This window comes from Mastigoproctus giganteus, chromosome 4, assembly GCF_048544385.1.
Source record: "Mastigoproctus giganteus isolate SK-2022 chromosome 4, ASM4854438v1, whole genome shotgun sequence".
In the NCBI taxonomy this organism is placed as follows: Eukaryota; Metazoa; Arthropoda; class Arachnida; order Uropygi; family Thelyphonidae; genus Mastigoproctus; species Mastigoproctus giganteus.
The window spans coordinates 219,498,359-219,524,054 of NC_143578.1; the positions used below are offsets into that span (position 1 = coordinate 219,498,359).

General features: G+C 36.6%; 1 protein-coding gene across 1 annotated transcript in view; it reads left to right on the forward strand.

The window, feature by feature from the left end:
* The window catches only part of LOC150087414 (uncharacterized protein ZK1073.1-like), a 218,404-nt gene that overhangs the window by 191,650 nt on the left and 1,058 nt on the right, over positions 1 to 25,696 (forward strand). The window contains exons 10-12 of the mRNA XM_090372055.1: positions 4,271 to 4,309; positions 11,830 to 11,962; positions 17,667 to 17,718. Of these exons, the coding sequence (XP_090228181.1) occupies positions 4,271 to 4,309; positions 11,830 to 11,962; positions 17,667 to 17,718 (224 nt within the window). The remainder of the gene's footprint in view (positions 1 to 4,270; positions 4,310 to 11,829; positions 11,963 to 17,666; positions 17,719 to 25,696) is intronic.

Below are 25,696 nucleotides of genomic sequence, written 5' to 3' on the forward strand. Positions count from 1 at the left end.
TTACCTTTTAGTTGGGTGATGTCATTTGATTTGTGAATAATGATGAGGTATTGAATATTTTTATCCCTAGTATTTTCTCTAATATACTTGTACAAATAAGTCTAGTTTATTTAAAAATTTTGTTCCCCATAGCAAGTTTCCCTCCCACTTATTCCAATCAATTAGGGGGAGATTTAAGTCACCCATAAGATATTCACACTTGCTTGCCCATTCCACCTGCATGCAGACTCTCGTCATACTCTTCAATCTTCTTGACTGTAGATTCCTCTCGCTCTCATTATATCTTTGCTACCATCTAACTCACACCAAACAGATTGTATGCTGACAGAAGTAACTTGTGACTCAGCAAAAGCTCTGTGCTCAGATTGCTTTTGATAAGAAGCATGACCCCACCATCCCTTCTATCTTCCCTAAATACATTATACATACCATAATGGAACTTATCAACCCCAATTTCTGGGTGGATATGTTTCTGTTAGCCCTATTATGTCAGCATTAGTTGTCCTACCCAGGAGTATGGACATTTTATTGGCAGCACTCCTGACATTACTGTAGAGACAGTTAATACATTACTGTAGAGTATACATTACTCCTGACATTACTGTAGAGACAATTAGGAGGGAGTATATGATGAGAGCCTTGTTGATCAATTCGGCCCGGGAGAGATTCTGCGAGGCTCAAGAGGTAGAATTTTTCTCAGCCTGGTCTGTGCTTGTTAACAGGAGAGACCGCTTCTACAGGGATGGGATACACTTAAATAGAAAGGGCGCAAGAATATTTGCTGATGCTATTGAGGCAGAGTTAGGTGGGTCGGAAAACTGCTAGCTTGGGGGGAATACATGGACTATTATTATTATTAATAGCCATATGGTGCAAGGAAGCCTGAGGCTTATGCTGCACCGGCCAAAAAAAAAATTTCTCTATTACCCTGAGAGAGAGAGAGAGAGAGAGAGAGAGAGAGAGAGAGAGAGAGAGAGAGAGGAATCACCAAGAAAGAGAAGAATGATGATATCCAGCTCAAGACCCTGGGTGTGCCAAGCCCATACTCACCAGATGTGAGCCCCTGGGGGTAATAGATTAACAGTAGCCACAAAATCTAAGGAAGTGCATCCAATTGATGTGGGTGGACAATGCAATGTTGAGTCTGTTTGGTGTGACATAAGCACTGGGAAAGGAAAAATGAGAGTGGTGTGTGTGTTTATAGGCTTAATGAATCTGATGAGCAATTGTGCAGAGAAATAGAGTGGGCCAGTAAATTACAGTGTCTTATAATGGGGGATTTTAATTTCCAGGAATTGACTGGAATTTCTGGGTTGGTCACTCACACACTGGCAAGGCTTTTGTGGATTTATTGGATAATTGTTTTGTACAGCAGCATGTTTGGGAGGCAACTAGAGGGAGTAATACTCTTGATCTGATTATCAGTAGTGATTCTTCATGCATCAAGAATCTGCAGATAAAGGAACCACTAGGTGGCAGTGATCACAGTGTGCTCACTGCCACCTAGGTGGGATTTACTCAAAGAGGTAACTACCATAGGGTAAAGGGAAGGATTTTTGCTTTCGTAAAGATGACTACGGTGGTCTGAGACAGTATTTAAATTCTATACGGTGGAACCAACTGATGATTTTACCAACAAAGAAATATTGTTTAAGATTTAGGCCTAAATGGATGTCAGATGAAATAATTAGACGTGACAGAGAAGAAAAATGCATGGGATACACATAAATTAACATGTGACACAGAAGCCTTTGATAGATATAAGCTGGTCTGTAACCAAGTTATAAAGGAGGTTAGGCAGGTGAAGGCAGATTACGAGAAATCTTTGGCAAAGGATGCAAATAAAAACAGCAAAGAGTTCTTTACTTATGTAAACTCTAGAAGGAAGGGGATGAATCAGATTGGTCCACTTGGTATCGATGGTTCAACTGCTAATGATCCTGCTCAGGTAGCTAACAAATTAAATGAATATTTTGCATCGACATTCAAACATGAGGAGTTATTCAGGGAGGGGAATGCCAGAGGTGTATTCCACTCTGGCAGAAAGCTAGATAATCTTGTAATAACTGAGAGTACAGTAGAGGAGAAATTGTTGAAGATAAATACAAGAAAGGCACCTGGGGTGGATGGGATCTATCTAGTGATATTAAGGGAGGCAGCAAAGGAAGTAAGCAAACCCTTAGCCATAATTATAAGAGCTTCCTTGGATGCGGGGGAGGTACCCATGGACTAGAGATGTGCAAATGTGACCCCAATCCACAAAGGAGGATCAAAGGGAGACACAGGTAATTACACACCTGTTAGTTTAACTTCTGTTCCAATGTAAATTAATGGAGGCACTGATTAAAGAAGCATCATCTTCGTCATCATCTAAAGGATCATCTAGACAAGTCTTCAATTATAGCTCAGACACAGCATGGGTTTGTTAAGGGGAGGTCTTGTCTGACTAATTTGATTGGATATATGATGTAGTTACAAAGGAACTGGATGCAAAGAATAACTTTGATATCATATTTTTGGATCTTAGAAAAGCCTTTGATACTGTTGCACATGGAAGACTGTTGCATACATTGGAGCAGTGTGGCATTGGAGGCAAATTGCTGCTATGGATAAAGGGATGGTTAAGTGGGAGAAGACAAGAGTGGTAATCAATGGACACTACTCTTCGCGGACTAATGTTATTAGTGGGTTCAGTGTTGGGTCAATTATTGTTTTCTGTATTTATAAATGATATCGATGATGGTATATATCAGGCTTAATGTCCAAGTTTGCAGACGATATGAAGGTTGGCAGAGTTGTTAATGACAGTACACTGCTGCAACAGGATCTAGAAAATTTGAGCAGATGGGCTGAGAGGTGGCAAATGAAGTTGAACAAATGTAAAGTACTACATATGGGAAGCAGTAATCCCAGAGAAACGTATGAACTCTGTGGTACCACACTGACAGTAGTAGAGAATGAAAAGGACCTGTGGGTAATTGTTTAGGCAGATATGAAGTTTTCTGAGCAGTGCAGATGGCGTGCAAGAGTCTTGCAGACCATCTGCACTGAGTCTTGCAGACCATCTGCAAATATACAGGAATTTTTCTAGCAGGGATAAGGAGGTGATTATCCCCTTGTATAAGGCAATGGTCAGGCCATACTGTATACAGGTCTGGAGGCCTCATTTTAAGAAGGATGTGGAGCTGTTGGAACAAGTACAGAGAAGGGCAACAAGATTAGTGAACAGAACAAAGGGTTGCTCTTACGAAGAAAGGCTTTAGTTTTGCAAATTAGTGGCTGGAGACTAGGCACCTGGGAGGTGATCTTATTGAGGTGTATAAAGCCCTGAATGGTTTGAGCATGCTCAGTGAGGATGGGACTCTTGCTCAGAATAATCGCCTGAGAGGGCATAAATTCAAATTGAGGAAAGACGGTTGTAGGATAGATGTGTGGAAGTTTGGCTTTGCCTTTAGCCAGTGGGTGGTTGATTGCTGGAATAAACTTCCATCTGTCATTGTAGAAGTTGATAGCTTAAATAGATTCAAGGCAGAACTTGACAAACATTTGGAGCTAGTGGATGGGTAAACTACGGGTGGTTTTTTTTTTTTTGGCTGATGCTATATAAGCTTGCTTTCTTGCATCATGTGCCTTTGCTAATGCTTAATTATTCTTCTTTGAAGTTATTTAGGCTTGTTTTCCTAGCTTTATCTTCCCCCCTGTTTGAAATGTTGCTACCCATAGAACATCTCGTCATTATTGGCTGTTGTTGCAAAAAGAATTGAGGTAGGTGCAAGTGTTACTTTGACCTACATAATCAGATAATTTGAATCAGTAAAAATTTCTAACACTAATTCACAACTTTTTAAAAATATCATAAATATTTATTCATATAAAATATATGAATAAATTTATTTTTATTCTTATCTTTGTATTTAATAACTGATAATAATAATGAAAGCAGTGAAAATACACAGGTAAAAGGATAAAAAAAAAAAAAAAGAGTTAAGTACAAATAAAAGTGATTACAAGAAGCTTTAAATGTAGGATGCTTTTGTCAATAGTAAACAATATGTATATATGTTAAAGTTAGTTTTAATATGGTCATATACTGTTTGCTGGTATGATCATAGTTTAAAATAAAGCATTTATAGGGGGTGGGAGAAGAGATGCTATTATGAAAATTTTAAAAAATAATAAAAAAAAAAAATACACACACACACATTGTATGTTGTTATACACTGTATGTTATAATAAGCATAACTTATATTTTGGTATGATTATCTTACAGCCGAACTGATATATCTCATATATTAAAGAGCAAAATGAAGTAAGTATTCATTGATTGTTTATATATATAAAAATCAGTCATTGCATTATAATTTTATAACTTATATTAGAAAAGAATCCTTGGGCATCAGGATTAGACATAAGGAAATATTGCTTCCTCTTACTTCAAATGGTTCATTAAAATAAACGATGATACAAAATCAGAAATTGAAAATAGAAATAAATATATACAAGAATTTAAAATCACTGACTACGAAAAATAAAATAATATACAATTATAATATAAAATAAGACAACCAAATAAAAGTGCTAAAACATACGTGCACCATATAAAATTAAACAAGCTTTCGAGGTGATGGGCTGCTTCTTCAGCTTGATAAGATCAACAACAGAAAGCCAAATATATATGCCAAAGGAAAATCCCACGAATGCATGAACATTCCGTACTTGTGCATAAAGTGTAGCAGGAAAAAAGGAAAAGAGAGGGGAGACAAGAGAAATGGAAGATATTAATCATCAGACTGTATTACTGTTGTAAGGTCTAACAGCTTGTTAACTTGCCACCTCCCATCGTGGTATTTTACACCAAGGTGGCAAGTTAACCCCAGTTCCATTGAGACCCCCCCCCCCCGGTCTAACGTTGAAATTCTGGATATGCCCATGATACACTTAATTTCCCAGTTATGACCTTCCATATAGCAACAGCAGGTTCCACCATTCGTCATAACCCTGGGACCCACATTCTCCCAATTATAGAGGCCACTATTTTACATCACGATGGGAGGTGCCATGTTAACAAAGGAGCTGCTAGACATTACAACAGTGATACAGAATCTGATAATTAAAATCTATTTCTCTTATCCCTTTTCTTTTTCTGTGCTACATTCAATGCACAGGTACGGACTGTTTGTGCATGCATGGGATTTTCCTTTGCAATATACATTGCTTGACAAAATTAACAGCACACAATGTTTTTCATGAATACTTTATCATGAACAGTGTTGCCAAAGCCGAACATTTGATATAATAGGATCCTGGTATGCAAATTCTGAGTATCTACCACTTTATAGAACAGCAAATTATTGCAGCTTATAAAAACACAGGTTACAACCACATCACTTCATTCCATTTTTTAGTTTGTGTGGTGATAGCCACATCTCCAGTATTCAGGATAGCAAGTCATCGTCATTTAGATGATTCTTTGAGGTGGTGGTGGTTCTACTACTTGAAGCCAGGCAGAGGTGGCACGTTGGCTTAATGCCACACAGCATTGCCAAGACAATGCCACACATCATTGTCTTGGCACTATGAAAGCAGTTTCAAGAGACAGGAACCATTACAAGAAGAGCTGACCAAGGTTGCCAGAGGGCTATGTAAACTATAACAGACTGCTCTATCTGGCTCTAACAGCAAGATGGAACCCTACGATCTTGTCATCGACTGTCTCTTGAAGTTGCGGTGGCCACAGGTGAAAACATTTGCAACTGGACTGTGTTAAGAAGGCTCAATTTAAGTGTACTCTACGCAAGGAAGCAAATGGTTTGTATCCCCCTTACCCCAGAGTCGGTGCAGGGGACCAGGTGTCCTCTCCCCCCCCCCAGCTGCAAAATGCCAGCACTTAACATTCAATACAACCCACACATACACTGTACATACCTACACATACTGTACACCACTAGAAACAGTGAAAGGAGTAAAGATGGAGTTGCCATTCTGGTCCATAAAGATATAAAAAACAACATTTTGGAATTCAAAAGTACATCACCAAGGGTGTCAAAGACTACTACTCAGGATTTCTAAGAGGTATAAGCTGAAGGTTATAATGATTTATGCACCAACATCGAGCCATGATGATGAAGAGGTTGAAGAAATGTACACCGAAATTGAGTCTTCTAGATGAACAGAAAACTCACTACACTATCATTATGGGGGACTTCAATGCTAAGGTTGAAGTCCCCCATAATGATAGTGTAATTAAAGTGTAATAATACAAAGGTCTTTGAGATAACAGAAGAGGAGAAAAAGCAGTACGTACTGAAACCTAACAAGTTTCAGCTTCTGCAGACTGCTCAGAACCAAGATATCGACATGGCATATTACAACTTTCTGAAAGTGATAAACCCCAAGAAACCTATAAGTAAAAAGAAATCCAAAGAAGAAAAAAATCAGTCAAGAAACACTTGTCATGATGAACCAAAGATGACAAATGAAGAGCAAGAAAAACACTGACAGGGAGAAAATTGAGTATACTGAGTTATGCAAAGCCATTAGAAAGAGACTCAGAGAGGACATAAGAAGATTTAACACAAGAAAAGTAGAACAAGCATTAAGGGAAAACTAAGGATTTAAATCTGCAGCTATGAGCAGTAATTCAGAAAGACAAATGATACTGAAACTGAAGAATAGGGATAGTGTACTTCTTAATAGCAGAGAAGGCATAATTCAAATAGCAGAAGACTACTATAAAGAGTTATACAAAGAGCAAGGGAATGATGCCAGCAGTGGGGAAGATGGATCGCAAATTAGTAACATATACAACATCCTGATGAGGTAAAAAAATGCGTTCAAGAAAATGAAGAATCAGAAAGCCCTGGGGGAAGATGAAGTTACTATAGAGTTGTTAAAATTGGGAGGAAGACACATGACACAAAAACTGGCAAGACTTCACAAAATGCATTAGAAAAGGTGTTGACGCCTAAGGAGTGGAATAATGCAATCATAGTTTTGCTGCATAAGAAAGGAGATAAATTGGAAATTATAGACCAATTAGCTTATCTCACATCTACAAGTTGTTCACAAGGGTCATTACTTACAGGTTAGAAAGAATACTTGATGAGAATCAAACGAAAGAGCAAGCTGGCTTTAGGACAGGATTCTCAACTATGGATCACCTTCATGTAATGTCACAATATCTCCGAAGTTGTTTACTGCTGCCCTTGAGGAAGCTTTCAGGAGATTAGACTGGTCGCAGAAAGGAGTCAATGTGAATGGAGAGTACCTAAACCATTTACGATTTGCAGATGACATTGTGGTCATAAGGCCAAGATACCAAAGAATTAGAGGAAAATCTGAATCAGTTATGCAGAGTTAGTAAGGATTTTGGACTAAAGATGAATATGGCTAAAACAAAAGTAATGATGAACAAGTATGCTACAGAAAGGGATATAATGATTGAAGGAGCAGTAAGTGAAAAGGTGGAGTCATATACTTATCTGGGACAAGTATAATGATAAATGGCTAGAAGTCAAGAGAAGAATAAATTTTGGATGGATAGCATTCAGGAAATATAGTCACATACTGAGGAGCAATATCCCAATTTGTCTGAAATGTAAAATAATGAACCAATGTATACTTCCCACCATGACTTATGGAAGTGAAACTTGGGCGCTCACCAAAAGAATGGAAGAGAAGCTGAGAACTACACAGCAAAGAATGGAACGAATTATATTGGGAATCAGACTGTTAGATAAGAAGAGAAACACATTGATTAGGCAGCAAACTCAAGTAAAGGACATTCTAATCAAAACTAAAGAACTAAAATGGTCTTGGGCAGGATACAGCTCGAAGACATGATGACAGATGGACTAAGAAAATAACAGAATGGTACCCAAGAGGAGCTAAGAGAAAACCTGGAAGACAACAACAGAGATGGACAGATGAAATTCATAAATTTGTGGGTAGTAAATGGATGGCCATTGCACAAAACAGAAGGAACTGGAAAGTTGCTGGAGAGGCCTTCATCCTGCAGTGGATTGAAAATGGCTGATGATGATGACTTACACATACTCATTTGCCGGCATTGGCACCGTCTTGTCAGATGCATCAGTGGCTTATAGGGGAAACCCTGGAGACTGCCATACAATACGTACTGGAACTTAACAAGTTTCAGCTTCTGCAGACTGCTCAGAACCAAGATATCGACATGGAATATTACAACTTTCTGAAAGTGATAAACCCCAAGAAACCTATAAGTAAAAAGAAATCCAAAGAAGAAAAAATCAGTCAAGAAACACTTGTCATGATGAACTGAAGATGACAAATGAAGAGCAAGAAAAAAACTACGTATACTTATATAAATACTTTAAATCCCCTTACCCCAAACCACTGTAGAGCCAATAAAAACTTGTACCATGAACATGTGACTTGGAACCCTGATAAATGGGGTACAGTTCTGTTCTCTGATGAGCCCTGTTTTAGCCAACAAACATTCTAGATGTTATTTCAGCTGGAGACGAGGAATACAGTACCATCCCTCCAACATCAGATAAAGAGACACCTATGGTGGAGTAAGTGTTCTCATGTGGGGTAGAATAATGATGAATGGCTTCCTCTTTGTTTTTGATAGGGGTACTGTAACCACAAACAGGTACCAAGAATAGATCCTCGAATGCTATGTGTGACTTCTTACAGGTGCATTTGGCCCAGATTTTCTTTTATGCAAAACGTGGCACTGCACAGACAGCTCAAGTGGTGGATGAATATCTTCGGTTTTAAGAGCCAACAACTGCTGTTGCAGCACAACTGCCACACTTAAATCAAACATATGTGGGACCCCCCTTGGGCTTAGCATTGCATGCAGACAGCCAATTTCTTAGTCACTTGGCAAGCTAGGGTCTGTACTGGTGGAAGAATGCGATTTGTTGCCACAGAATCTTATAGGCACCCTTAAATTGTTCACTGATGTCAGGTCTGTTTAGCCTGAGATCAGTGGAGAACTGATGTCAGTTCTCTATACAAGTTTCAAGCATCTTGTATAGACTTCTATAATGGGATGTTTTGGTAATTCTTATACAACCCCTATCACTGTTCCTTACACCTGTCTGAAGTTTTTCACCATCTCCTCATTTCATCATTATTCCAAGGTACACGACCATGCCAAATTTTGTCTTGCTTCTTTGCAAGCTGTACAAGTTACACCACATTTTCTATGCGTTCTGTTAATTTTATCAATTGCAGAGAACTAAATATATGCTGCTCAAGGCCTGCCGCATCGAAAGCTTCTCATTTTATTTTACAGTCAGCGATTTTAAATTCTTGTATATTTTTATTTATATTTTCAATTTCTAATTTGGTATCATTTATCTTAATAAACTGAAGTTAGAGGAATCAATATTTCCTTTTCAATTTTATAGCCTAGTGATTTAGGTTTTGATACTGCTTTTAATTTTCAAATTTCTTATTTAAGTTTAAATGGTACTAAATACTTCTAGCAGTTTATGAATGAATTGATTGATTGCCACTAGCTGTTAGTCAGGATTAATAAAAATGAATGAGAAACATGCTTGTTATATACAGTCAGTCCTCGTATAGCACGATAGTTGTGTTCCTAGAAACCCTCGTGCAATGCAAAATCGTGCAATATAAACAACAGGCCCTATGGGAAAAATGGGGTTAGGTGCCGACCACCCAAGATTGAACACACATTTGTAACCAAAACATTACCAAACACAATAAATAATCGTAATAAAATACGTATTTTTTTACGACTATTACATAATAAAATATTGCTACTGCTTTTACTTCTATCGTAAGCAAACTTGTTTTTTGTTTGATTTTCTATCCAAACAGATGACAGCCGTTCCATCTCTTCCAATTCTTTGTGTCTTAATCTAATGAATTTTAATTACACTTTGAGTTGTTCCTACTATGAAAGTTTTTTATTTTCTCCGCATTCTTTGTAATTCGCGGCGTTGCCTCATTTAGGTCTGTAGCATGTGCAATATCACATGGTCTTTCATTTCGCTCAAAGCGTTTTGACAGTTTCATATTTTTTCGCTATCGACAGTGGCGGACTGGCCATAAGCCTTACCGGGGAAATCCTGGTGGGCCTGAGGCCGATGTGATTTTGGCCATAAACACTAGTATGAGGCTACTACAAATTTTCCCGGGTGAGAATTTTCGATCCAGTCCGCCTCTGTTTATCGATATTGCTTTTCTTTTTCTCTCTGAATCTGCAGTATCTTCACCAGGATGCTTCCTTTTCACACCTTTTAAATTTTTAGAGAACAAAGCACAATTACAAAACAAGGAGGCACGTTTAATACACATAAACAAAGCTGCGCGCGTGTAGCAACTGAATAAACAACACCGTAAAGGCCACTATTAACACCTCACATTTTACTAAAGCACATTTCTAGGGGTGACTACCATAAAACAATAAAAACAATTTCCAGTTGCATTTCTGCTAGTGGAATCTGTTATAAACTGGTAGTAAACTCGATCTAATTGCATTTGCGATTATACCGATTGCTGGAATTGTGTTGGTTTTTATGGTGAAATGTGCTTCCCCTTCACTGATATAAAACACATAAATACACTTTCGGAATCTTCTCTTCATTCCTATCGCGTTGCATTCGGTTGGGGTGATTCCGCGTTTGACTGCCATTTCTTGTAAACACAAAGGCGAATCGTGCATAAGCGAATTCGGTTCGTGTTATATAAGATATCGTTCCCCTATTTATAAATCGTGTATGATCGAATTCGTTTAATGTAAACACGTGTTATACAAGGACTGACTGTATATGTATTGTGTTGGGTATTGAACTAATAGGGAAGTATTTCATAGTTCTCTCAAGTCACCTTTTATTATGGTGAATATTATCTTGTGTAAAGTTTAGAAAAGAAATTGACAATTATCTTAATTGCTGATATACATTAACATTCTTATTTTATTTTGATAGTTTGGTAACTTACCTTAGAAATTGAAAATAAATAACCTTAATTTAGAAATAAAAAATCGGTGGTTAAGTCCATTGTTTCATAGCACCACCTAGGGATGATACTATAAAGTTTAAATTTCATTGAAATTACTGATGATTTCAGTGGATTTGACTTGAGTGGTAAGCATATTCTGTGAGCATTTCTTGAATTCTGCTAGGTCCCATTCAAATGTAGGTCATTACAAGATTTGGATAGCTGGTGATACCCCATGAAATTATCTCTCTCTCTCTCTCTCTCTCTCACACACAGGTTCTCCGAAGAAATTACTGGTGACATTCTGTCCTTTCTTGAGAGAACCAGTGAGAATAGAATGAAAATATACATGCCCTTGTTCAGCACCCATAGGAAAAACTCTTCAGAAAGAAGACAATGAAAAATAACACTTCTTATGCATGAAAAAAATATTAGAAGCCAGTACCATCAGCCTTACCCCCTTTTGTCTGAACATGTTTAATGGTTCTTTCAAACAGCACTAATGTAGAAGTATCATATAGGTACCAATGATAATTTATTATGTAAGCAAAGCACTGCAAAGAAAGAAAGAAAGATTCCCTTCAAACAGTACTTTGTGGGTTTTTATTAGATATTTAATGATGTGTAAAAGTACCAAATTATTGGGTAGCCAAGAGATGTTTTAGTATTTAAAAATTGTGTTGCCATAATTCAGTATATACAGTAAGTGGGCTTGATTTTTCTCACCTAAATAGTATATGGCAATGATTTTGGTAGACTTTTTTGTGTGCCTGATCATTTTTCTAAGATTAGTTTTACCATTACTTCTTTATTTCAAAATGACTTTGCTGAACTGTATTAATTTTATAAAAAAATTTCTCGCGGTAGAGTGGACACACTTTTAGTAACTGGAGCCAAAGCATCTCATCTTCATACAGTACACACAATGTGGGAACACATGGATCCAAAAAAGACAACCCTTCTTCAAATTGATGATGTTGGAGATGTTATCAATGAAGCTGTAAGTACATTCTTATTCTACAGACTTTTTCTGTGATTTGAAATCTGTTTCTTCAAGAATAATGAAATTGTGATGATACACATTTGTTGTATATTTTGAGAAAAGGTTTATTCCTAATGGATGAAAAATTAGGAGGAAAAAACTTAAGGCCAAGCATTTCATAAGTTGGCTTCCAAACATCTTCAGTAGATGATCTATATTTAGATTGAGTCTTGAAACTAAGAAAGAAAATTTACCTATGCAGTGGCTGTTTATATACTAACTAAACTTGAAAGCTAATGATCTGGAGCTGTTTTTGGTGAAGGTCCAGAATTATTAAAATCTAGTATTATTAAAATTACTAAAACCTCGAAGTTTTAATTGTACAAAAGAATTTTTTTTTTTAATAGACATTCATCCATCAATGGTCTACTGTTATAAGAATTTTAAGAAAATTTCCAAATTCTAATGAAATAATTACTACTCTTCTTTAACATCTATCATATCCTCCCCCCCCCACCTGATATCTTGTGAGGAAACATTGTCTGTTAGCAGTTTGATGACAAAATTATTACTCCTGTAGTTGATGGAAGAAAGATCTCTTCTCTATGGGCAATCTCATTATAGAAAATGTTTCTCATTTTCTTTGTTGGCTCATCTGAGGAGATGAATGTTATTCTGCCAGGGAAAAATTACATACAATAATGACTATTTCATCTCTTTCACAACATTCATTTTGTTGACTTCATAAATTATTATATTTTAGGTGTTGTCTGTTATATGGCATTTTTTCTGCTTGTTACTCATTTCTGAAGATTGGGTTCAAATCCCAATTTTAAGCTGAAGGAATTCTTAAAAGCCTCTTCAGTTGAAGCTTTTAGTAAAATTTGGCCTCAGAAAAGCGAGTAGTATTTCTCATTGAGTTATTCCAGGTTTTTCAACCCTTGCAATGTGCATAAATTTCAACCCTTGCTGGGTTCATAAGGGTTTTTCAACCCTTATGAACCCAGTATAATTAAAATAGGTATGATTATGTTCAAAGTGGTCGATGTGCTAAAGTACCCTAAAACATCCATCCCTCCAAGAAATTTAAACTAGTCTAAAGTTAATATTTGTTTGTCCAATAAAGCTGATTATTTTATGATATGCAATATCTTTAAATACATATTTCTATCTAATTTTAGCTATGCACAAAGTTTATTGGAGCACTTTTGCATATAGGAGAAAAGGGCCGTTTAGTGCTCATCTAAGTAGTAAACTTCAATTTTGGTTTGAAAAGTGCAGAATGAATAGCAGTGAATTTTAAGAAAATTTCACTATCATTTATTAAGAACTATTTATATTCTGAAGTTTAACATTGACAAATGCAAAGTACTGCATATGGGTAGAAGTAACCCCAGAGGAGTGTACCAACTGTGTGTGGTTTTTTCATAAAATGAAAAAAGACCTAGGAGTGATTGTGCAGTCAGATATGAAGTTTTCTGAGCAATGCAGACAGGCTGCCAGAGTAGGTCATGGGGTCTTGTCAATGATATACAGGAATTTTGCTAGTAGGGAAAAGGAGGCGATTATCCCTTTGTATAAGGCAATGGTCAGGCCACGCCTTGAGTATTGCTTACAGGTCTGGAGGCTTAATTTTAGGAAGAATGTAGAGTTGCTCGAGCATATAGAGAGAAGGGCAACAAGATTGATGAGCGGAATGAAGGGGTTCTCTTACCAAGAAAGGCTTAAGTTCTGCAAATTGCAGCGGCTGGAGACTAGGCACCTGCAAGGTGATCTGATTGAGGATCTGATAAGGCCTTGGATGGGTTGAGCAGGCTCAATTCTGATGGGAAATCCCCTGCTTGCTCAGATTATGAACCTGAAGGGACATAAATTCAAATTGAGCAAAGACAGTTGTAGAATATATGTGTGGAAATTTGCCTTTAGCCAGTGGGTGGTTAATTGCTGGAACAGGACAAACTTAGAGGGAATAGTTATTTATAATTGTTGGGTTTTTTTTTTGGCTGATGCTATTATGCTGATACTCTTGCATCACATGCCTCTATTACTACTACTATTTCATTTAGGGAATTTTCTTACAATAGTAGAACAATATTGAATGAATCTCACTTTAAAGTAGTATTATTTCACACAGTCAAAACAACTTCAGCAACAATAGTTCAAGAATTTTGAATGGTTTTATATTGAGAATTACTTACTTTTCAACTAAGTTTTAGTAATTCTGGGTTTGTCACTCATCAAGATTATACATATAATTTCATAAATTAAATGTAATCATCATCGAGATCTGTTGTATAGGTCACTCTAATGGTATAAATGCTGATGGACCTTCAGGACTATCGGCAATTCTATGTGCTGTTATCCTTCATGCTATCCTAATTCTGCAGAAGAGTAAGTGTCTTCTTTCTAATACTTGATTACACTATCAATCCACCTTCCTCAGTCTGTTTTTTGGGTCTATTACTATTCACACCTTTTGATTCAAATATCTAGTACTTCTTCCATCTTTTCTTAATGCACATCTGTTAACCATCTGCTAATTTCATTTATTTTTTTAATTCTCATTTTTGAAGATTTAATTTTTTTTAATAAATTCTTTTACTTCATAGCCAGCAGTAAATAGAATAAAATTTCTATTGATTGCTGGCTATGAAGTAAAATAATTTATTAAAAAAATTAAATGAATGTTTAATTGGCTTCCCACACTTCTTTTTTGCTTATTCTGTTGTATTACATGTTTTATCAGATTTTCATATTAAATTTTTTTGAGACTTTATAATTTATTCTAGGATTGTTGAAAGCTATTATTTAATGGCACAGTATCATCTGCTTATAATAATGATCCAATTTTTCCATCTTCCACACTAAACTTGGTCATTAAATCTTCTTCGTCCTCGCCTTCTTCCCACGTTCATATGGGATCGGCACAACTTTTGCTTTATTTTCCCTCCACCTAGTCTCTTGTAGGCATAGGATCTTCACTCTTCTTCTTTGCATCAAATCCACAATCTCTCTGCTCTTTCCATTCATCGTCCCAATGTTCAATGTTCCTATTCTAACATTCTTCAACTCCATCTCTAGCTGAACTAACTTCTTTAACCGGACCCATCCTTTGTTCGGTAGCCCTCTCACATCTACTTTCCATCAATCACCTTTTGTTTTGGCATAGTTTTTATGACCGAATGCCCTTCCTGATGTCAACCCTCACCATTTATCCGGGCTAGGGATTTAAGCTGCCGATCTGACAAGCCTTACACAGCTATATAGAAGTGGTAGCTCTTATACAATGGTGATGTTGCAATTTAATAATTTTACGCAATTTATGCCGAATTTCTAATCCCACTGAACAAGCAGGTGGCACTGCTGTAGTTCTTTTTCTCGTGAAAATGGCTGACTCGGTAGAATGACTGTGACCTTGAAAATAACAGTAATTAATAACTCAGCAACACGCAAGTATTTTTACATACAATTTGGTATCCTGAAAACTTCTACCGCAACGCTATCAGGTAGCACAACTATTCCGCTAATAATTCCCAGTGACTGATTATAGTTCCTTAAAAATTTAATGACCTTGAAATTTCCTGTTTTCCTATATCCAAGAATAGTAATGAGAGCCATTTTAAAAAAAAGTTCAGTCGGAAAATGAAACCACCTTTAGGTCCCAGATCTTAGCCTATCACTCGCCAACACTTATTTTATCTAAATATAACTTCTTTTTGAGCAACACTTTCTAAAACCTTCTTTATTAACTAATTTTAATAGCACACTAATTTAGCTAGCATATAGCTGGTGCTGCCACCAGCACCACTTTTCACTAGATGGCTTGGTCATTAAATAATTCATAAAAATTAGGGTGGTGATAAGCATGCAAAATACAAATTCTGGGCCACTGCAAAGATTTGTGAATGGGCTTATGCTTGTTAAAAACTGGAAATTGTAAAGGGTGGCAAATTATCATCTTGGCGAACACTGAACTATTCGAATTTTGCTCTCCAACATCACACAGTTGGGGATGACCTACATAATCTGTCAATCATCCAGATTTCCAATATAGTAATGCCATCCCCAACCATACGTTCACCAAGATGATAATTTGCCACCCTTTTCAATTCCCAGTTTGCAATGCCATTTGGCCACTTGTAATGCCTGAAAATGCTACTGAACTGATGCACAGTCTTAATCATTTCTTGTACAAATTGATATGCCACTCCACTTGTTCAAAAGCATGCACTCCTTTTAGGCAAGAAAATTTCAGCAACATACAATGTATCTCAACTATTACTGAAGATAGTGCAGGATACGATCTCCATCATATGGGAGCTAAAAAAAGAAAAACTGATATTTTCTAGAAAAAAGCATTAATTGTGATTTCTTCAAGTATCAAACTATTTAATTTAAAACAACAAACGCAGCAGTGGCAAAATGAAGCAAGGAAGGCATGCTTAATATAATTTCAGAAAAAATAATAATTTGCCATCCTTTTCACTTTGATTTGGCTGGCTGCAAATGTACTAGTCATTATTAGTTGCATTGTGAACCTATTTTTGTTCCTAGTCAGCAGACGTATGTGCATCAGACCTGATTATTCTCATGATAGTCCTCTTATCATATATTTTGAAGATTAGCAACTTGTGAAAACAAACTGTTTTCAGATTATACAAGGGGATACTGATAATTTCTCAGCCTCTAATAGAACAAAACAAGACAATCCAATTATATACACAGTATATTCATAATATATTTGCCTTTTAATTCTGCACATTTTCTACATTTCAGCCTCCCAAATCAGGTACCTGTTGCCTATATGACTTCATCATTTGGTACCTTCTAAATGTTTTTGGAAATTTAAGAAGAGATAGTCTAGAGGTGCAAAAACCAGTGAACATTGGGGATGAGATGAAGCTGGAAGCCTAGTTCAGTCAATATGGTGTGCAAGTGCATGAGCCAGAGCATTGTCCTGCAAAAACAGCACTCGGGGTGAGCTTCCCCTGCCTTTGGCCTTCACAGTTTGTCCAAAGGTGATGAATAATGGCCAGAAGTTACCATTTTTAGGTGGTCAGTAAATAGGATCCCATCCTTGCCTCAAAAGACAACCTTCCCAGCAGATTTCTGGGTGCAGAACTTCTTTGGATGGGGAAATACTGTGCCTCCACTCCTTTGACTGTTCTTTGGTCTATGGATTATAATGATACAACCATGCTTCAACCATAGTCACTATCTGTGGCAAAAAATCATTGACACCTTGATCAAAATGGTGAAGGATGGCAGTTAAAGTCAATACTAGTTTTGATCAGCATTCAGACGTTCAAGGACCCGTTCGACAGAAAGTTTCCACATAATGTCATGAATAACATATCCAGTGCAAGCCTAGAGTCATGGCTATCTGTTTAGCAGATAGTATCATGGTGTGAATAGCATCGTTTTCTGTCACTGTCGCAGAACTGGTTTTCTTTAACAGTTCCCCTCTACATCCTTGGTGTCAAAAAAAACTCATTTTAAATTTTGTTTTGACAATTTTACAATTGCCAAAACAAAAAAAGTGAAAGTGGGTCATCATACCAAATTTAACCCCCCCCCCCATAAACTAGTTATAAAAGCCAATACCTTAAAAATTATGTAACATAACTGTTAGATATTAGATTTAGTTTTAGATTTCTGTTTGGAAACTTACATTTGACAGATTCTTTCTTTAAAAAAGGAAAAATTTTTTTTTTTTTAATAGCCAGAAAAACTTGCACGCAATCTTCTTTTGTTTTGCCAAGGATTAGGATTACGTAAGTATTTAAAAAATTAGTATAAATATTTTTGGCACATTATTCATGTGCAAAATAAAATAATCTTTTTCATAATGTATTTAGGCACCTGTCAAAGTGTAGCTAAAAAGGACACCTTTGAAACTACAAATAATATAGAAAAAATATTAACCAGTCTGACTGGGAGATATCTATATCTCACCTGTAGATATATGAAATGTTTAGTAAAATGTACACTCATTAATACTATAGTGTGAATGTCAATCTTATGAGATGGTGCATAGGATGAAACATTACCTGTTCATTCCTTGGTTAACTACCCATTGGAACCAATGGCTGAATGCTGTGCAGCTGCAAAGCAAAGTACTCTGTGGCAATGGGAAAAAGCAAAATAATATAAAATCTTGGTGTAGAGAACCTCCCCTGCTGACTGTAGTTAAATGCAAACCATTCAGAATTCATGCTTTTCAATGAATACATGCCACAACTGGACTCACAGAAAAAGTCAGACCAGTTGAGCCTTATGTTCTTCACATAAGACCAGATTCAGGTTTAATTTGAATATTGACAAACCTTTATTTGGGACAAACATGGAACACCCAATAATCTGCCTTTGGACAAGAAAACTTAAGTATGGTGTAACAGTCAAACACCAATAGGCTTACATTGCTAGGGTCATTGCCCACTTTGTGCAACCCTATTTTTCACAGATTTGTTATAGCCTGAATACTGTTAAACTCCATATATAATCCAGTTTGAATCAGTTCTGTTAAGCAAATCAGTGCTCATATCCCAGATATTACATATTATTCAATGTTTAGTACTTTTGTTGTTCATTTTGTTTTTTTTCCGACAGGTTACTTAATGACTTACAGTAAACCCTCACTATTCTCCGGGATTACGTTCCTGAGAAATGCTGCGAATACTGAGTTATGGTGCCCATAGTAATAAAAGGGTTCCAGTCCAAAGTATGAAATATATAAGAAAAACTAGTCTAAAATTTTGTCTATGCACATAGACAAACATACAGTACATAGTGAAATACAAGCATAAGGCATTGAAATGAAAATAAGAAACAATTTAATATTAAATGTAATATTTATTAGAAATTTCACACAAATCTTTCAAAAACATTAAGAATATGGGTTGCTGGGCGAAAAATAACTCTTAATCGAAGTTTGTTTCTTCATTTTTTTTTTTTTTTTTTTTATTGAGCTCCCTTTGAATTTCCCTGTAAGGCAAGAGAAAGAAGCATCAAGTAATTTAAACTTGATGCTTCTTTCCAAATTAGGATCCATTTCCACCACCTTTTCTGAAAGTTGTATGGAGAGGCTAAAGATTTCCTTTAATGATTTGCTATTTAATTCTGGTCTAACTACGTCGAGATCTTCCTCCTCAGGATAATTTTGGTTCTCATTTGACGTTGCTACTAATTAATTCAACTCTTCTATTGTAAGTTCATCTGCATAAGTCTCAAGTTCCTGAATGTCTGTTGCATCGATGTTTTCAAAGCCCCGACCTTCTATTCCCTGTGCGGTTGCTACAATATCGGCAACCAGTTCATTGAACTTAGGGATTGTTTTAGCAATGACCACTTGTGGCCACAATTTTTGCCAACACACATTAATTATAGATGCTCTTGTCTCAACAACTGATGCCTTAATGTTGATCAGGCAATCTGCGATGTTATAATTTTTCCAACTTTGACTTACAGTTAAGTCTGACTCCCTTATCATTTTTTCAATTAATCCAGTTGTTGTTTGGTTTTTAGGAGCATTAGCAGCTAAGGCCATATTACTCCGGGGATATGCGGTGGTCATTACCTGACCTTTCCGCATCTTCCGTATTTGGTGGTCACAGGCTCGAACCCCATTCTAATAAAGAAGCATGTGCTACACACTGCTGCTCCTGCCCAAATTAAGCCAGTAAAAGTTCTAACATAGGACATAAACGCAGCAATCACACCCTGGTCTAGCGATTGTAAAAGTGGCGTGGTGTGGTGTTGGGTAGCAAAAACAATGTTTGGGTAGTCAAATTCTAGACTGCTGGATGGATGTCCTGGCGCATTATCAATAAGAAGCAGAACTCTGAAAGGCTAAGATTTGGAAGCTAAGTAACTTTCCATCCCCCCCCCCACATTAAACCACTCTCTGAAAAGTGTAGTTGTTATCCAGGCTTTTTTATTGGATTTCCAATAAACTGGAAGATGATCTTTATTATTTTCCTTCAAAGCATGCGGATTCTGTGATTTATAAAGGGAGCATCGGTTCCACTAGCATTTGCACAAAACAAAAGAGTAAACCTATCTTTGGAAGCTTTGAATCCAGGAGCAGATTTTTCATTTTGTGTTAAGTATGTTCTGGCTGGCATTCTCTTCCAAAACAGCACAGTTTTGTCTGCATTGAACACCTGTTCGGGAACATATCCTTAGTATCCATAATTATTTTTTTAAATTCAGTCAGGAAACCTTCTGCAGCCATGAAATCTGCTGATGCAGACTCACCTGCAAGTTTTATGTTATGAAGGCCATATCGGTTTTTAAATTTTAAAACCAGCCTTTGCTATCACCAATTTTGCTAAAGTGTTGATAAAGGTGTTTTGCCCTTTCACGAATGATGAGTGAACTTAACGGAATTTTATTTTGAGTTCGATCTTCTATCAACAGATAGAAAGCCTCTTCCATTTTTTCTAATTTAACATCACGGGTTACAGAGCAAATTTTTGAAGCAATTAGCATGTTTTCACAGACAATACAGCAGTCTTCCCCCCCCCCCATTTCTTGATTGATCATACCATTGACTCATTGATTTTATGTTTTGCCACTGACAAGACACTTTCACCATTATAAATTGTCTAATAACTCAATTTTACTCTATAATGTCATCGCCTTCTTTGATCTATTTGCAATTCCCTCGTTATTTAGCCATATTTTTGTAGGGGTTATAAAAGTACTTGTCCACAATAAAGTCACTTTCTTTTAACCGTTAACATACCTGAAAAAGTCTGTTTACACTAACACACTGCAAAACAGTAGATTTTTAACTTTTGTAAGCATATCAATTAAAAGCAAATGATGAAACCTTCCATGACAAGCGCATAACACATAAAGAACAACAATTAGCGGGAAACATTCACACTTGCAATTTTGTCTCCCCCACCCACCCACCGAGTGCTGTTTTGACCAGGCAAGATGATTTTAGCCACGCCCATGTTTTTTATGGTGGAAAACATTGACGGTGCTTTAAAATTCACATTATATTAAATCAGCAACCACAAATAGTGGGGGTTTACTGTATTATGTTAATATTTCACTTTACTTTTTTGGCTTCTCTCCTAACTGACAATGTATTTAGGCACCTGTTGATAAAACAAGATATAACATAATCTAGTCATGTGGTTATGTACTTACATAATATATTTGTTTATTATTAACACTAACAGAAGCTTGAGGCAACACTTTGTTTAGCTGACAATAATGTAGAACCAATAACAATTTCTGATCCTCAACCCTCTAAAGGTCTATGTGGCAATAAACCATGATCCAAACTATTGTCACCAACTGAATATTATAATTTGATTTATAAGCAGTTTTACATTACTGCTTAATTCTTTTCAGGTTAAGAAGGCAATTTTTGCAAATGACCCTAAGATCTACAAGCTCATGTCATTGATTAACAACTGTTTGAGTAATCAACATTATCAGCTTTCACATGGTGATAACCAACTTTAGTTCTAGCATAATTCTGTTTACCAATGTTGGTAAACAGAATTATTTTCACCACATGAAAACTGATGCTTAACATTATCAGCTTTCATGTTGATATCTATAGACAGAGTACCAAACAAGTGAGTCCTGTTACTGATCTTTGTATAAATCTCGTTGTAAATAAAAAAGAAAAGTGATAATACAGTAGGCCCTCATAACGTGGTTCACTTTGCGCCAATTTGCTACAACACTGTTCGTATATTATAACCCGTATCTCACCATAACACCTCACTTTAACGCTCTTTTACCAGCGTACAGATTGACTATTTGGTATGTTTAACGAAAATGTTTCAAATGTTTCATCCGATCTAGTCAATACTATAGAATGAATAGCAAAACAGCATTAAAATGTTTCCCAGCCACTTGAGCAATTTTCCCACACTCAGTAAAATTTTCTCCCACGCTAATTTAATTGCAGTCCAGTGACTTGTTACATAGTTCCCAGATCAACATTTGAAAAAATTATAAATGTTAAGGAATATGCGGTTTTGCTTGTAATATTTGCGTTATATGCATTTATCCCAAGTCTAGTCATCACATAGTACAGTGTTAGACAGTCTATAATTAACATTTACTCAAACATTGTATCATAATTAATGTAATGGAGTTACAGTTTCGAAGAGTTAATAATAGCAGATAAGAATGAAAAAGTAACGTCTGGACGTGGTATGAAGACTACAAAAGGTAAGAAAAAGATGGAGTTTGAAAATTAAATTAGATGTTTTGAAGCAAATTGATTCCGTTCAAAAACAAGTGGATGTGTGCAATAATTTAGGACTGGCAGGTTCAACTGTAAGAACAATTATAAAGAATTAATTTTAGCAGCAGGAAAGACAGCTGTTCCACTGCAGGCTACTGAATTGATTAAGGCCAGGCTGGCTATTATGATTGAATGAAATGGAGAAATGTTTAAATAATTTTATTGAAGATAATATCAAATGCAGAATTTTGTTAAGTTCAATTATTATTAAAGAAAAAGTGATTAGTCTATATCAGGCCTGGGCAAACTTTTTGGATGAAGGGCCAGAAAATTTGAAAAAGAAAAAGGGCCATTTGTGGATTTATTGGATGATTGTTTTCTGCAGCAGCATGTTCGAGAGGCAACCAGAGAGAGGGTAATACTCTAGATCTGGTTATCAGCAGTGATCATTCGTGTATTAAGAATTAGCAGATAAAGGAACCACTAGGTGGCAGTGATCACAGTGTACTGATGTGGGATTTACTTAAAGATATAATTACCATCGGGGGTAAAGGAAAGGGTTTTTGCTTCCGTAAAGTTGAGTACAGTGGTCTCAACTGAAGATGTTACCAACAGTAAATTCTAAGTGGGAAGCATTCAAGGAATTAATCGTGGATGCTACTAAAAGTTTCATACCTATTAAGAAATATTGTTCAAGGTTTAGGCCTAAATGGCTATCAAATGAACTGAGACTCGAGACAGAAGAAAAATGCATGGGATGCATATAAATTATCAAGTGACTCAGAAGCCTATGGCAGATATAAGCTAGTCTGTAACCAGGTCACAAAAGGAGGTTAGGCAGGCAAAGGCAGATTACGAGAAATATTTGGAAAAGGTTGCTAAGTTATAAGTAAAGTAAATTATAAGTATAAGTAAAGAAACAGAGTTTCTTTACTTATAAACTCTGAAAGGAAGGGGATGAATCTGATTTGTCCATTGGATATCGATGGTTCGGCTGTTGATGATCCTGCTCAGAGAGCAAACAAACTAAATGAGTATTTTGCATCTACATTCACACATGAGGATTTATTAAGGTTTGAAAATGGCAGAAGGTTATCAAATTGTAGCAGGATACTTAATGATTTTGTAATAACTGAGAGCAAAGTGGAGGAGCAATTGTTGAAGTTAAACATAAGAAAGGCACCTGGGGTGGATGGGATATATCCAGTTATATTAGAGGAAGCAGCAAAGCAACTAAGAAAACCCCTAGCCATAATTATGAGAGCATCCTTGGACTCAGGGGAGGTCCCCACGGACTGGAGATGTGCAAATTTATCCCCAATTCACAAAGGGGGATCGAAGGGTGACACGGGTAAAATAATGGAGTCACTGGTTAAAGATGCATTGCAGAATCATCTAGACAAGATTGCAGCAATAATTCAGACACAGCATGGGTTTGTTAAGGGAAAGTCTTGTCTGACAAATTTGATAGGATATTATGATGTGGTTACAAAGGAACTGGATGCAAAAAATAAATTTGGATTTCAGGAAAATTTGATTTTTCAGGAAAGCTTTTGACACTGTTGCGCATGGAAGACTATTGTACAAATTGGAGCAGAATGGTATTAAGGGTAAGTTGCTACAATGGATAAAAGGATGGTTGAGTGGGAGAAGACAGAGGGTAGTAATCAATGGGTGCTGCTCTTCGTGGAGTCCCACAGGGTTCGGTGTTGGGTCCACTGCTGTTTTGTATATTTATCAATGATATTGATGAATGTATATCAGGCTTAGTGTTGAAGTTTGCAGATGATACAAAGGTTGGCAGGGTTTTTAATGTCAGTAATGGCAGTGTGCTTAACAGGATTAGATAATTTGGGCAGATGGGCTAAGAAGTGGCAACTGAAGTTTAACCTTGACAAATGGAAAGTACTGCTTATGGGTAGAAGTAACCCCAGAGAAATGTACCATCTATGTGGTACTACACTTAAGGTGGTAGAAAATTAAAAAGATCTGGGAGTAATTGTGCAGTCAGATATGAAGGTTTCTGAGCAATGCAGACAGGCTGCTAGGGCAGGTAATAGGGTTTTGTCAATGATATATAGGAATTTTGCTAGCAGGGAGAAGGAGGTGATTGTTCCTCTGTATAAGGCAATGGTCAGGCCGTGCCTTAAGTACTGTATACAGGTCTGGAGGCCTCATTTTAGGAAGGATGTAGATTTGCTTGAGCATGTACAGAGAAGGGCAACAAGATTGGTGAGGAGAATGAAGGGATCCTCTTACCAAGAGAGGCTTAAGTTCTGCAAATTGCAGTGGCTGGAGACTAGGCACCTGTGCCGTGATCTGATTGAGGTGTATAAGGCCTTGAATGGGTTGAGCAAGTTGAATTCTGATGGGATCCTTCCACTTGTTCAGATTACGAACCTAAGGGGGCATAAATTCAAATTAAGAAAAGACAGATGTAGAATAGATGTGCGGAAATTTGCCTTTAGCCAGCGGGTGGTTAATTGCTGGAACAAACTTCCATCTGTCGTTGTGGAAGTTGATAGGTTAAATAAATTTAAGGAGGAACTGGACAGGCATTTGGAGGGAATGGTGCGATTCCCCCCCCCCCTTTTGGCTGATGTTGCATAAGCTCACACTTGATTTCTTGCATCACATGCCACTACTACAATGTTGTGCACATGTGAATCAGTTTGATTCCTAACTTATTTTCTTGGAATGATTTTAATCAAGGCTGGCAATTAACATATGCAAGTCCTTTAAGGTAACTGAGCCATTGTCAAAACTCTGGACTTTCTGTACATGCTGTACAGAAACAATCAAGGGTTCTAAGCAAAATGCACAGCTATGATTACATTAAGTAGGTGCTATCCTGAGATTAGCAATATAAAGGATTCCAGAAAATGTGTATTTTAAAATGACCATACTTTTTACTAGATCTTCTAACACAATATTAAGAGCTTCATTAACCTGAAGTTCTTAATATTGCGTTAAAGGTACACTCCATGGGTATCTTTAACACAGTATTACACAATTATCTGTACAAGTATATGCTCAGGGGTCATCCTCATTGTGCAAGAAAAAACCTTACTTCGGCTACCCACAGTGAAGAGGTCTAACAATTTCTTCATTTCCAATGTGATAAGTGAAAAGAAAGCATCGCCAAGGTACTTTTTTGCTGTATATTACAATCTAGCCAGCATTCATTTAATTCAAAATAAACTTGTTCCCCCCCCCTTACAAAATATTCAACTAGCACTGGTGATGGTGACACTTCTGCAAATTAATTTGCTGATGGAGGCATTCAACATCTTATTTGATAAAAAAAAATACTGCAATTCAATTACAGTATCTATAGATTCAACTGCAAATGAACTACTAAATTCAAATAGCATGTTTTTTTTAAAAAAATAACTAAATGTACAAGGCAGAATACGTTAAGAGTAAGCGTTTAACATCTATATAAAATCGGTGTAGATACACCATAGATAACTCTTAAGAAACTATGATGGTAGTGTGGGAGGCATCATTTGCTGCTTCTTAACTCGTGAAGG